This window comes from Crocuta crocuta, unplaced genomic scaffold (genome assembly GCF_008692635.1).
Source record: "Crocuta crocuta isolate KB4526 unplaced genomic scaffold, BGI_CrCroc_1.0 scaffold211, whole genome shotgun sequence".
In the NCBI taxonomy this organism is placed as follows: domain Eukaryota; kingdom Metazoa; phylum Chordata; class Mammalia; order Carnivora; family Hyaenidae; genus Crocuta; species Crocuta crocuta.
This window is the reverse complement of record NW_027527939.1, coordinates 669,557-684,597: the sequence shown is the minus strand read 5'-3', so window position 1 is coordinate 684,597 and position 15,041 is coordinate 669,557. Positions and strand designations below refer to the sequence as shown.

At 43.2% G+C, this 15,041-nt stretch overlaps 1 protein-coding gene across 1 annotated transcript; it reads left to right on the top strand.

Annotated features, from left to right (window-relative positions):
* Positions 1-1,342: 1,342 nt before the first annotated feature.
* On the top strand, positions 1,343-5,219 carry PGAP4 (post-GPI attachment to proteins GalNAc transferase 4). Its single transcript, XM_077752248.1, has one exon. It carries the CDS (start codon positions 1,357-1,359, stop codon positions 2,566-2,568), a length of 1,212 nt encoding a protein of 403 aa, XP_077608374.1. The 5' UTR covers positions 1,343-1,356; the 3' UTR covers positions 2,569-5,219.
* The last annotated feature ends 9,822 nt before the right edge of the window (positions 5,220-15,041 follow it).

Below are 15,041 nucleotides of genomic sequence, written 5' to 3'. Positions count from 1 at the left end.
ACTCAACATGGGGCTCAAACTCATGACCCTGAGATCAGGAGTCACACTCTCTTCCAACTCAGCCAGCCAGGCACCCCACATATGCATACATTTTAATGGCATTTATATTCTGTACTGTTTTGCTCTGTAACACACTTAATCTTCATAGTAACTCGATAAGGTATTATTATCATCTCCATTTTAGAGATAAGGACTCCAAGCTGTGAAGAGGTGATGTGACTTTCCCCCGGCTGAGTGGCTAAGCCGAGAGTCACACGGGTGCCTGACCTCAGGCCTGCACTCTGAGCCGTCACATCACACAACATCCTTTCTGGACCAGGCTGGGGACACCTGCCACTTCCATCTTCATCTCTGCCTATCCCCTCCCTCCCTCATTCAAAAGCTGCTCCTAGACCTTCCTGCAGATACCTTCCCCCCTCCCAAAGTCCGGGGCCCTGGAGTTTGCTTGCATATGGAAGATACTGGTACCGGTTCCTGGGGTAGTGCTTTAAAAAGTGAAAGAAGAGAATAATCAGCACTAAATTGATAAGCAATTTTAAGGATAGCTGCATGAGATTAAAGAAATTAGAATGGAAGATCTTGACAAAGACATTTCAGAGAATCCTGAATAGTCCTTTTCTCGTTTGAGAGGCACAGGAAAAACAATTTTCAGAAATTGCTATGCCCAGTCCACCAGTACTTATTACACACCTTGGAATTTGCTTTAAATATGTATTTCTTCTGTGTTGTCTTGCTTTTTTGTCTGTCTTAAGCCTGCATATCTGCGTAGCTGCCGAATTGCAATAATGATCTCACTAGCCTACCCGGTGATTCTCTGGCACACTGTAAACCTGATTAAGCACCTGTAGGTGTGGGAACTTGGGATACACCAAGATTTCCTTGCTCATGGAAATAATGAAAGAATCCCAGAGACCATTAGCCAGTCCTGGAGAAAATCCTTCTAAGTCTCTAGTAGCTACAACCTAGAATTCGAATTTCCGGTTTGATCTGTGCAGAGTTCTGCCGCTGGGTTTTTTTTTTTAATTAATTAATTAATTTTTTTTTTTGAGAGATAGCACGAATGGGGGAGGAGCAGAGAGAGAGGGAGACACAGAATCCGAAGCAGGCCCCAGGCTCTGAACTGTCAGCACAGAGCCCGATGCGGGGCTCGAACCCATGGACCACGAGATCATGACCCGAGCCGAAGTCGGACGCTCAACCGACTGAGCCAGTCAGGGGCCCCTCTGCCGCTGGGTTTTTTAAGACCTCTTTTACCATTCTGTCCTTCCTCTTTCTTTAGGTGTGACCTGTGCTGAGGGGGGCCTGCGCTCCAGGATGCTTTGTTCTTGGGACCAGACCTGACCAGAAGTTGACCTCATGAGCACGTCAGCCCCTCCAGCTGCCATGCTCCTCCGGAGGCTGAGGCGGCTCTCCTGGGGCAGCACGGCTGTCCAGCTCTTGATCTTAACAGTGGTGACGTTCGGCTTGCTGGCCCCGCTGGCCTGCCATCGCCTTCTGCACTCTTATTTCTACCTGCGCCATTGGCATCTGAACCAAATGAGTCAGGAGTTCCTGCAGCAAAGTTTGAAAGAGGGCGAAGCCGCCCTCCACTATTTTGAGGAGCTGCCCTCTGCCAACGGCTCAGTGCCCATCGTGTGGCAGGCCACCCCCCGCCCCTGGCTGGTCATCACCATCATCACTGTCGACAGGCAACCTGGCTTCCACTACGTCTTGCAGGTGGTGTCCCAGTTCCATCGGCTGCTTCAACAGTGCGGCCCACAGTGTGAGGGCCACCAACTCTTTCTGTGCAATGTGGAGCGTAGTGTGAGCCATTTCGATGCCAAGCTGCTGTCTAAGTATGTCCCCGTGGCCAACCGCTACGAGGGCACCGAGGATGATTATGGCGATGACCCTTCGACCAACTCGTTTGAGAAAGAGAAGCAGGACTATGTCTATTGCCTGGAGTCGTCCCTGCAGACCTACAACCCAGACTACGTCCTGATGGTGGAAGACGATGCTGTTCCAGAAGAGCAGATCTTCCCAGTCCTGGAGCACCTTTTGCGGGCTCGCTTCTCCGAGCCACACCTCAGAGATGCCCTCTATCTGAAGCTCTATCATCCCGAGAGGCTCCAGCACTACATCAACCCTGAGCCCATGCGGATCCTGGAGTGGGTCGGTGTGGGCATGTTGCTGGGGCCCCTGCTAACCTGGATATACATGCGGTTTGCCAGCCGGCCGGGGTTCAGCTGGCCCGTCATGCTCTTCTTCTCCCTGTACAGCATGGGTCTGGTGGAGCTGGTGGGCCGGCACTATTTCCTGGAACTGCGGCGGCTGAGTCCTTCCCTGTACAGCGTGGTCCCTGCCTCTCAGTGTTGCACCCCAGCCATGCTTTTCCCTGCCCCTGCGGCCCGCCGGACCCTCACCTACCTGTCTCAGGTGTACTGCCACAAGGGCTTTGGCAAGGATATGGCACTCTACTCACTGTTGAGGGCCAAGGGGGAGCGGGCCTACGTGGTGGAGCCCAACCTCGTGAAGCACATTGGGCTCTTCTCCAGCCTCCGGTACAACTTTCATCCCAGTCTGCTCTAGTTGTTCCAAGAAATGCCTTTCTGAAATTGGCCACTTCTTGGCGATTCCAGTATCGAGCTCTTTATTTGGACGTGGTTGCTTGCAGTTATTTCATTGTTTAATGTTGTTAGGGATCTAGACACTGAGACAGCTGAGAACATACACGTCAAGGACCTTGGCTTTGGTCACTCCAGCAGGAATAGATGTTCGCCCTGAGTCGGGACCCCCTCCCTCCACACAGCCACGCTGCCTCATGCAGTCTGACCCACCCTCTGAGGGGGCATTTACATACCAGTGCTAGTCTCCAGCTGTTTTTGGCAATGCTTTGTGATAGAGCTGGTGACTGCCAAAAATAGTGTGCACAAAGATAGGACTGTTTTAGGATTTTAAGGGACAGAATTTGGTGAAAGGTGAGATCCTTTTGAATTGATTTCTTTCTCTCTGGGCATGAGAATGGTTGTATGTCCAAAGAGGCAGGACCATGCTGATAGGTTCCCTTTGTTTCTTTGATGTGGTGTAATAAAAGCCAGTAAAATCCATTGCAGGGCCTGGTGACTTGGAGGCAGGTGATCGCGCTTCTGTTACCTGGTGTTTCTTTTCCACGCATCTGTAGTGTACGCCTAGCCAATACCACTAGTGAGAACTTTAAGTCACAGCAAGACCCACAGGCACCTTCTGGATCATCAAAATCAGATTGCTTATGTTCAGTAGTGATTCAATATGAATATTTCTATCATATTCTGATTCTTTGAAAATCGGACATTGCAGAATGATGTAAAATGGGTGAGATCTTTACTAATAGCATATCCTTTTCTCTTATTTTGCTGCCTAACCATGTACCCTCACTTTTTTCTTCTTCTGGATACCATGATGTTAGAGAAGCAAAAATGTAGACTGTGAAGTCAGAAGGCCTGAATTTTTATATCAGATCCTTGCCATGCCCTAGGGATGTGAACTTGGGCAAGTTATGACCCCTCTGAGTCTTAGTTTCTTCACCTGTGACATGGGGATGGTGATACCTACCTTTTAAAGTTGCCTTGAGGATTAAATGATGGAATGTATGTAAAACACCTAGTAAGTGCTTATCCCATAGAAGGCACTTGGCAAACACTAGTTCTTTCTCCTATAATAAGCATATGAAACCCAAGTGTATTTTGGATAAAGATATTAGTGATACTTTAAAGTGTGCTGTAAGGCGTAGGGCTTCCACCTGGGGAGGCCATTCTGGACCAAACTACTAGAATAACTGACTTGGCCTTGTGACCTGTGAAGAATATGTAGCTCAGCTTTCATCCAGCATCTCTTCCAACCAAGCCAAAAATAATTGCTCATTTAAATGGGAAATAATCTGAGACTCCTCTTGAGTTTATTCCAAGACTAGCATCTGAAAATTACTTTTCTCCAAAGTTACACGTAAATGTCCTCTGACAGTAATTATCAAGCCAGTGGCCAACAAGTCCCTTTGTGAGGATGTATGTCTACATTGGAGTTCAAGTGTGGACTGTTTGTTTCAGTGTCACGCCTTCTTTTGCTTTTTAAATTTCCGGTCAGCTTCCATTTGGAGAGCCCCTTGAGCACTGAGGCAGTACATGGGGGTTCCATACCATGCTTTGCAGATGGACAAACTGAGACCAAGGGATGTGAAACAACTTTTCTGGGTTCACACGGCTGGACAGCAGCAGAAGCAGGATGGGAACGTAGCTCCTCTGAGTTTCAGCTCCTGCACTTTTTTCTTAACCACATTCATTTTATAAATATCTATGTAGTCAAATTCTCTTTTGTAGAATCTAATTGTAGCCTGGACCGAAAAATGTCTCTTTAAGCTGACATGGTAGACCCTCATCGTCCCGTTGGTCTTAGGGAACAAACAGGTATAATATGTGTTGTGTTGTTATCGTGAGATGTTACGTGTCCCTCAGGAATGTCCAAAGTGAGCAGAGCTATTAGATGATTTATCAAGATGTTCAGATTCCACTCCTAAATTCATTGTTTCTCAGTAACTTCTTCCCTATGTTCAAGAACAGAACCACCTTCAATCTACAACTCATTAGAGTTTGTTCCATTGATCCACGCTTGGATCTCCTCATGAATGTTTTGTGCCCAATGACAAGAGAGTCACATCTAGGCTAGCCAGGCAGAAGATAGGGAATCATTGCTGGTTTATATTTCTGCTCTTTCTAAATCAGTTGTCTACCGCATGCAGACATCCCCTCCCTTGACTGCTGGATGGCTAACGTCATTTTTGCCTTGTCTAATTTCTCTACCTACACAAAGACACCTTCCCCCATAGATCTTAACTAGAGCCTACTGTCTTTGGACATTTTCTGCAGATGCAGGCTCAGTTCTGCCATTTTGTCCCTGCCTGCATCTAGCTCTCCCTCCCTTTTTCCCCTCATACCTAGAGGCCACTTGTTGTATGCTGTCCTTTGTGAGGACAGTTGACAGCTTTACACCAAAGCTGAAGTCTCATTTAATCCTAAGCAAGGGGGCTAAAGGAGAGCTAAAGTCCCCTTCCCATAACAAAGGACATAGGTCATTGGAGGGTGAAGGTCTCTAACAGAACCTGCTCACCTTTCAGGGTTTAAGTTATTGTCAGGCTGAAAAGCTTCCTATTGTGACTGAGTGTATTTGAATAGACTTATCAGTTCCAATAAAGGCACCTGTTCCACTGAGGCATCCTGAGAAGACTCTTGTCATTCTCTCTCATCTCTACGGATGGATTTTTCTAATGTGATGAATAACATTGAAACTACACACACGTGCGCCATTTTGGAGTCCCAAGGTAACCATTCACAATATGGGCTATTTACTTAAAGACGGATAACTGATTTTGTTGTATCTCTTGAGTGGAAACATTTGAATTGTGCATTCTTTTTTATTGTTGTTGTTTGAGGAAAGAAGGGTAAAAATACTACAGTACAACTGGAGAACACAAACCGAATTAATAGGATGGTAGGATTAATCTAATTTACCTTGGATACACCCCTCATTGGGTAGAATTTATTTAATTGGTGACTTAATTTCAGTGGAGAGGCATTCTAATTGGAGTTAATTACTGTGGGATTTTTATATATTCTATGATGCATTGTGATGCATTCTAGTAACACATATGAAATTGGCTAATTTTAAGTCACATGAACCATTTGGATATTTTTTTCCCAACTACAATGAATTGGCTGAGAAATACTTAGTAACTGGCACTATTTTTAGGTTGAATTTTATATGGAAAACCTTTGGGGGCTATGTCAAAGATGATTGGAAATGTAATTAAAAAGTACTTAATATATTAGAACTGCAATGGAAATGTGCTGTGGCTTCCAGGTCCCTCCAGTCCTTGGGTGGCAGCACTGTATGAGTCATCACTCTAATGAATGGGGATTTTTCGCTTAGAATTTAACAAATTTTCTTGATCTTTTCCTAAGTGACCTACAGAGAAATGTGGATGAATGAACTGATTTAAAAAACTCATCTCTATCAATAATTTTGGGTATAAACAGATGAAAATCCAAAGCCAAATGATGAGTTTATCAAAAAGAAACAAGGCGCAGATGGCCTAAGTATGTAGGAATGCGGTAGCTTTAAGATGTCCAAGAGATGGGAGGAGAACAAAGATGTAGAGTGGAGCAGAGGATCTCACATTTGTCACCTGATCAAGTTAATTTATTTATTTTGAGAGAGAGAGCACGCACACACATGCACATGAGTGGGGAAGGGGCAGAGAGAGAGAGAGGGAGAGAGAGAGAATCCCAAGCAGGCTCCACACTCTCTGTGCAGAGCTCGAATTCATGAACTGTGAAATCATGACCTGAGCTGAAGCCAGACGCTTAACTGACTTGAGACGCCCAGGCGCCTCTTTAAGATTTTATTTTTAAGTAATCCCCAGTGTGGGGCTCTAACTCACAACCCTGAGATCATGAGTTGCATGCTTCACTAACTGAGCCAGGTGCTCCTGTAATCAATTCTTCATGCGTGCGCCACCGTCATGAAATCTTTATAGGAGCAGCCTATGGAAAATACATAGGAGCTAAACAATGAATGGTCAATGTCCTGGATAAACAATGCATTACTTTGCTAGGACCTGGCTTCTTACTGCATTTAGAATAAAACTCAAACCTCCTACGTTAATTTCCAGGCCAGATGGAACTGTCTGACTTCATGTCTTAGTGCCACGCCCATCATTGTTCTCCAGGCTCTAACCACACCAGCTTGCTTTCACTTGCTGCACTGATTCTTACCGTAAGGACTTCGCATGGCCATCCTCTCTGTTTGGAACACTTTTCCTTTGACTAATTCTTTTCTATAATTCAGGTCTCAACCTAATTTTAATCCCTCCCAGCAAGCTCTCTATCCTATCTAAAGCAGTCTTCCCACTTCCTGACCCCAAGGCCCATCTATCACTTACCCAGTTTGATTCTCTTCAAAGCACTTGTGACCCGAAATTCCCTTATTATTTTGGGATATTTCCCTCTCATCTCCCCCCATAGGATATAAACTTCACAATATCAGGAGTCTTTTTCATTTACTACTGTATGCCCAGAGCCTAGAGCAATACCTGACATTTAGTAGGAAATGAATGAATGAGAGAGAGAGAAGAAAGGAAGAAAGGCAAGCAGGAAGGGAGGTAAGAAAAGAAAAAGAAAGGGAGGAAGAGCAGAGGGATCCACAGTGGAACTGCCTACAGAAAAAAGGAATACCGGCGGAAAAGGGGTTAGGGAAGGTAATTGAGAGAAACAAAGAGGGGTGCAGGTAGTGAGGGTTGGTTATGATGTACAATTCTGACCCCTGTGGGAAGAAGCTTTTTTACATGCATTCTAGGTAGAGGGAATGGCAAGTGTGAAAAGGAACTTTTTAACACACAGCTGCTTTTTTTTGGTTGTTAGGGTTTTGTTTCTAGTGCGGTTTGTGAGGGTTGTGTGTGGGGTCCTGTGTGTTACTCTCAGACAAAGGTTGGGATTTTTCCTTCAGGCTGCAACTGCTGAATCTCCCTGGTGTTGCCACTGGGGATCATCTAGACATGAACACCACCGATCGTGGGCCCACAGCCTCTTCAAGGACTTTTAGGCCAAGAGGCTGGCAAGACAGTGACACAGCTATCACCACACTGGACCAATGAACCCAAGTTCTGTGGGTGAGCTGCTGTGGATGATAGGAGTGGCCTTTGGCAAAACGTTACAGGATTTAACACAAACCAAGAATAAAGAGCTAAACCTTCCCGGAGACTAACACAAGAGACTATCTAGGAATTATTTTTCTGGTACATGACTTTTTTTTTTTTTTAATTGTATCAGTGCAGCTTTGTTTAAATGTGAGTTCTTTGTAAAAGTTGAGTCCTCTGCAAAACTCATACACTGGCAACATTTTAGACAAAGAATGTATACCACCCCAGTTCGTTTTTCTCCAGAAAAAGATGTAAGCTTTGGCACTGCTGTGACCCGAGGACTTGAGACCATGGTTGCTTGTACAGTCAGGAGCCCAAACATTTGAAACACAAGTCAACAGGTCTGTAGATTTCTTTCTAGCACTGTGTTTGGGCAATTCCTTTTGTCCTTCTGAACCATACTTTTGCCAACCCTAATACATCCAGAATCCATAGCCAGCTGGGGTTCACAAAATGGAGGTTGGCTTCCATTTAGGTCTCCCTGCAATGAAGCTTATGACAAAAGGATGCAGGATTCTCAGAATGTACACTTGGAGTGCTCCCCCTCATTTGAGCTGGAAGAGGAGAAAGAGCATCTAAGTTTTTAAAGTTATTAAAAAAAAAAAGAATTGTGTGTGTGTCTATCAAAATCATAGTTCCTGTATTATTCTGCAAGGAACTACATCAAAGTATCATATGTAAATCTAAGTATAGCATCTTATCTCCATCTTAATAAATGCCTACATCACGTTAGTAATATTCATTGAAATGACTCAAGCTGTTTTCGTACTTTAAAATTTTTTTCCCAGTTTTACTGAGAATAATTAATACAATCACTGTATAAGTTTAAGGCATACAGCATGCTGGTTTATTTGCATATATTGTGAAATGATTACCACATTAGGTTCAGCTAACAGTCATCTTGTCATATAGGCACAATAAAAAGAAAAGAAAGAAGAAAAGAAAAATCATTTTTCTTTGTGATGATTTTCTTTGTTTAATCTCGGTGAAGTATTAGCTGGAATGCTCCGCACTGTAGAAACACACTCCCATATTTGAAACAGAAAAGGCTTTGAGGAGATTAGAATCCCATCATCTTTCATTTTACCAGTTAACGCCAGAGGAAGAAACCCGTTTCAGTCAAATTAACCCCTACTGTGACACTCACACCTGAATCCTCACACTATGGCAGACACACACTAAAATTCAGGATTCCATCTCCTACAGCAGCAAGGCGTGTTGTAAATCTTGCAGGTTGGTTTCAGCGCATAAGATAGTTGTAGCATAAGGATGCATCTAGATGCAAATAACAGAATCCAGTCTCCCAGGGCCTCAAGCAAGAATGATGTTTAGTTTTCTCACCTAAAAAGCCCGGAGGAAGCAGGCTTAACAGTGCAATGGTGTCGTTGAGGACCCAGACTCTTGTCTGTCCTCCTGGTCCACCATATTTTGGCACCTCATGGCTACTGCAGCTTCAGATATTAAATCTTCACAAGGCTACGTTCAAAGATGGAAAGAACTGGGGTAAAAAGATTTCTTCTTGTGAAGTTGTGTATTTCTTTTCCAGGAAGAACAGTTTCAGAAGTCTCCCTGAGACCTCTCCTGTTGTTGCATTGGCCAGACACAGGCCAGGCTCTCTCTTAGACCAATCCCAGGCAAAGAGAAATGGGATAAACCCAGTCCCAGGTCACTACCTCACAGCTTGGGTGGAAGCGTATGTTTCTTGACGTCAAGTGCTCTCTGCCTATCACCCAAACAAAATGGGGCTTTTGTTAGCTGGAAAGATGTATATGGATAACTCATGGGCAAAATGTGAATAGTGACTGCCCTGTTTCTGGAGGGAGTGGTCAAGACCTTTAATATTCTTCCTGCTCTTCCCCCATTATATGATATTTAGAAATTGAAGCTACATGGAGATTTATTTTATTTAGATTAGATTCATTTAACCCTATAGTCACAGAGTTATGTCATAGGAGCCTTTAAAAAAAGATGCTGCTACAAAATTATCTTGGAGTGTCAAAATCTTGGAGAGGCTTAGCTTGTTAGATTCCTAGAGACCCATAAAACTGCATTTTCTTTCCAATATGATGTCCGGACATCTGAGTGGTTGACCATGAAGCATCAGGGAAACAGTAACATCATTGTTACTAGCTTCAAGGAAATACAGATATTCAGACTCAAATTGGACAAGGGTGACTGACCATTTGACAACTGAAGATCATGCTTTCTACCTATTGTTGAACTGTTCTGAATTATTATTATTATTATTAGCATTAGCATTTATTCCGTTTTGAGAGACAGAGAATGAGTGGGGAAGGGGCAGAGAGAGAGGGGGACACAGAATCTGAAACAGGCTCTGAGCCATCAGCACAGAGCCTGATGTGGGACTCGAACCCACAAACTGTGAGATCATGACCTGAGCTGAAGTCGGATGCTTAACCGACTGAGCCACCCAGGCGCCCCTGAACTGTTCTGAATTATTGATTTGGGGCATACAATGAGCTCTTAATTTTTTCCAAGTTCATAATTTTGGAAAGTGGTCACATGAATTTTGATGTATAGTATGTGCTGTGAATTTCTGAAACTGGCAAATCCGTTAGAAAGTATTTTCCTGCCTGTATTCATTTTCAAGAGACAACTATGATGTTGAAATTAAATTATGTTCACCAAGAAGCCATGGCATCCCTAGAAGTTTAGAGGTAAGTCTGACATGAACTCTAGGGAGATCTTGACATTTCTAACAATTTGAGCAATGCTTGGCAGTTTACTCTTTAAGAAAGGAATAAAGGTGAAGAAACACAATCAGTTCTAGAATTACAAGCTCCCCCAAATAAAAGAGAACCCACAACTCAATAAATACCTAGAGACACCTAGTCTCACCAGCCTGTGAGTACAAATGAAGTCATGTTAATAGTAAATAATGCAGTTTCCTTTGCTGGCACACTCTTCCTCACCCTATAAAAACCTCACTCAAATATTTCTTGAGAATCTCCAAAAAGGTACCTTGCATGTATGTGTCACATAGTAATTTGCTAGCCACAATTATCACATGGCACCCATCTTGTGTTTTCTCTCCTATTCTGGCCCCTCACAGCCTGCAAAGTTACTCTAAAGGGCCTTTCTCTTTCCCTTGCTACGCTAGCCTGTACCCGGGTTACTATTTTGTAATGCTTACCAAACTGTGAGTCCTGTAGGCTAGGCCAAACTTGGCCTCAACAAGAACAAATGCTACCATCTCAGTGGCTTACCATAACAAAGGTTTATTTCTCATTGTCATAAAATCGAATAAATATCTGGACAACCCTTTAGGGCAACTGTTTTCCATATAGCAACTCAACAGTTTAGACTGAGTGTGGCTTCACACTCTTTTAGCTGTCCCATCAGAAACAGAAAACCTCTCTGGCCAACCAAGCAGGCTTCAAGAGATGCCAGGTAAAGAAAGGGCTTACTGGCTACTCACCAGCTCTTCTCGATGTCAGACTGCAAATGGCCAGAACTATGGCCCCACTCAACTGCCAGAGGGCTGAAAAGTACCAAGAGTTCTTCCACAGATATGAAAGAGGAAAAGAACACCAGTGAAACAGTATTTGGTGAACACAGTGAGACCTACTTTACAGGTTAGTGCTGGGTCACTAGTGGAAAAAATGACCTCTCCAGTTCTGTGCTCTGTTTTGTCAGCTGATCCTCAAAGCAGTACTGTCTATGCCCAGAATCCCCAAAACTTTCTCATGAGTAAAGTCCATTGTCTAGTCCTAATTTCTCTTTGTTAGGAGCTTCAACATAGCCCAACAGTGTGCCATTGGTGATGATGGGTGAACAATGTGCCATGTCTCTCATTCTCTCTTTTTCCCTTTTTCATGACAAATCCACATACGCCCTCTGTTTTCTAACTTCTTCAGATGTTGTCTGACGTGTTCACTGCAATATCATGAAGTCACAGCCCAGTGTCTAGAACTCGAAAATGTGTTAATGAGGTGGATGGATGGATGGATGGATGGATGGATGGATGGATGGATAGGTGGATGGATGGGTGGATGGAAGAGTGGGTGGATTGATGAATGATGGTTTCCTCTCTACCCAGAGAGGAAGCTCAAAGGAAGCCTGTTACTGCTTTCTATTTACCCTTTGAACTTCTCCTGGCACTTTGTCCTTAGTTTCAATCCTTCTGTCTTGGACACCACTTTTGCCTCTTTCTGGGATCTCCCTTTGGATTGGGACCTTGTTTAGGATTAACTAAGGGAGTGTGAGAGTTTCAGTTTAGTGGCTGAAATTCTACCACTCAACTTCAGTGATACCTAATTAAGGAATGTGCACATGAAAACAACCAAATGGAAAATAAAATACCTTTTTATTAACTGGTAAGTAATTACCTGCCAGTAAGTGTACGCATCTTTGTTAAGCCAAGTTAGATTCTGCGGTTTAGGCCTGGAACCTAAGGAAGGGCTTGCATCACTTCTATCACTCAAGAGTGATGGAAAGGTCTGGAACAGACCAGATGCAATTGATGCATAAGCTCTCAGATAGGAGAGAGACTGGCCAGGCCCTGACCCAGTGCATTGCAGTAAGGGGACTATTTACAAATGAGGGAACATCAGCTTAGAGACTCCACCTTCTAGTAGAATATAATTGGTATTGGTCCTGTGCTTTGAGTGCTTGAGCAATTCCCCCTCCCTCTGGAAGAAGCTGGTAAGAACAGTGGACTGAGGGTGTGGGAGCATTGGAAATGCCCCTCCTCTACAGACGCAACATTGAAAGGGAAGGAGAGCTGGCTGGAAATTCTCCATCTCCTCTTCCCCTCTTCCATAATTAGCTCTTTACCCTTCCTCATCTTGAATGCTACCTTCACTTTCCTCTTCACCCAAGCCCTTCAGTCCTTTACATGGGGTTACTCCTCTTCCACTCCATGATAGATTGTCTCCAGAAAACCAATCTAGGCCAGCATCCTCACTCTACCAGACAAGTTTGTTAGAGAGACAAGTTCAGCTTGTAGGCTTCTTACTGCACTTTTTTACAAAGTCTTTTTTTAATTTTTAATTTTTAAAAAAAATTTTTAATGTTTTATCTATTTGTGAGAGAGAGAGACAGCGTGAGCAGGGGAGGGTCAGAGAGAGAGGGAGACACAGAATCCGAAGCAGGCTCCAGGCTCTGAGAGGGCTGTCAGCACAGAGCCCAACGCGGGGCTCAAACCCACGGACTGTGAGATCATGACCTGAGCCAAAGTCGGACGCTCGACCAACTAAGCCACCCAGGCACCCCTATTTTTTAATTATTTTTAACAGCAACTTAAAAAATGTTTGTTTATTTTTGAGAGGGAGAGGGAGAGGCAGAGAGAGAGGGAGACAGAATCCCAAGCAGGCTCCACACTGTCAGTGCACAGCCTGATGCAGGGCTCAAACTCACAAACCGTGAGATTGTGACCTGAGCCAAAACCAAGAGTTGGACACCTAACTGACTGAGCCACCCAGGAGCCCCAAAGTCCTTTAAAAAAAAGTACAAAACTCACTACATGTTAATATTGGCACATGGATACACTTTCTTGTGCCTGTATATGGATTTCTGATCACGTGGTACACTACTGAAAGTTCTTGGGAAACTTAACAAAAAAATCATAATCATAAGAAAAAAAACAATGTGGGGGGAAAAGACAAAATGTTTGGTCATGATGTGGGCAATGTGCGAGGAGAGACTTTGGATGGGGCAATCAATATTTCCCTGCCAGCTCCAGTCTTTCAACCTCTTCCACAGGCTCCCAAATATATGTCATTATTTCCCCCATTCACCTTCATTTCTGCCAGCCTGAATGAGTGTGAAGAGTCTCTGTCTAGGTCATAAGTATCGGCCTATTTAGATAGCTGTTAGTTAACACGATCATCCTTGTTTCCAACTAATTGTGCTGTTTCTCTAATGGTTCTGTCACCCAAATTTTATAATTAAAAAATAGAGAGCAAAATACCTCAAAGCATTCTCATAACTGCAGAAACTTTACAAGAAAAAAAAAAAACAGAAGCAGTTAAAAGACTTATAAGTAATGTACAGACACTCCCACCCCAGAAGATGGCAAATAAAAGCACACGGAAAGATGCTCAACATTATTAGTCATTAGACAAATGCAAAGTAAAACCACAGTGAGATACCCCACACACCCAATAAAATGGATAAAAAAAATTTTAACGACCATCCTGAGAGTTGGTACAGATGTGGAGTAATAGACTCTCATAGCTGCTGTTGGGAACGTAAAATGGTACAACCACTTTGAAATACAAGTAGGCAGTGTCCTGAAAAGTTAGACATACACCTACTGTTAGATCAGTTCCAGCCATTCCACTCCTAGGTATTTATCCCAAGAAAAATGAAAACATATGTCTACATGAAGACTCGTACATGGATATATAGAGAGCTTTATAATAGCTAAAAACTAAAACCACTCAAATGTCCATCAACAGCAAGTCGGTAAACACAGAGGGACATCCATCTAGTGGAATACTAGTCAGCAACAGAAAGCTTGAATATGGATGAATCTCAAAATAATTACGCTGAGTGAAAGAAGCCAGAACAAACAGAAGTATGTATTGTATGATGCCATTTATGTATAATTCTAGAAGATAAAAATGAATCCCTACAGGGACAGAGAGAAAATCAGTTTTGTTTGAAGACGGGATGGGGTGAGGTAGAGAGGAAGGGTTTATAGAGGTACATGAAGAAAATTTTAGGGGAGGATGGGTATGTTCAATGTCTTGATTGCAGTGATATTTCATGGTGTATACATATATCAAAACATCAACACTTTACAAATGTGCAGTTTATTATGTCAATTATATCTTGATAAAATTGATATTTGAAAAAGACTCACATAGTGGTTTTTGTACCAAAGATGAGAGAACTGGCTTGCATTTTTTCATTAAGTTTCAAACTGCTCTTGAAAATTCGTTTTTTTAATTAAAAATTTTTTAATGTTTATTTATTTTTGAGAGAGAGAGAGAAAGAGAGAGAGAGAGAGAGCGCATGCAAGCGAGCAGGAGAGGGGCAAAGAGAGGAAGACACAGAATCTGAAGCAGGCTCAGGCTCTGAGCCTATCAGATGTGGGACTCGATCCAATGAACCTCCCACAAACTGTGAGATCATGGCCTGCGCTGAAGTTGTCCACTTAACTGACTGAGCCACCCTGGTGCCCTGAAAAGCTTGTTTCAAAAGTATTAAGTCAGTGGAGAGGAGAATGAATGTGCTGGGTTACCTATTACCTCACTGTGCTTTTATCTGTTGGTTTCTTTAGAGTTTCTGTAAAGACTTCTTTTTAAAAAGGCCAGTTTTGGGAAAAAAATGGAAAAAGTCTTTAAAATTTGCTGGATCGTCTCATTTT

What these genes read in the sequence shown, in the direction of transcription:
- PGAP4 (XM_077752248.1), top strand. Translation starts at nt 1,357, where the DNA reads ATGAGCACGTCAGCCCCTCCAGCTGCCATGCTCCTCCGGAGGCTGAGG.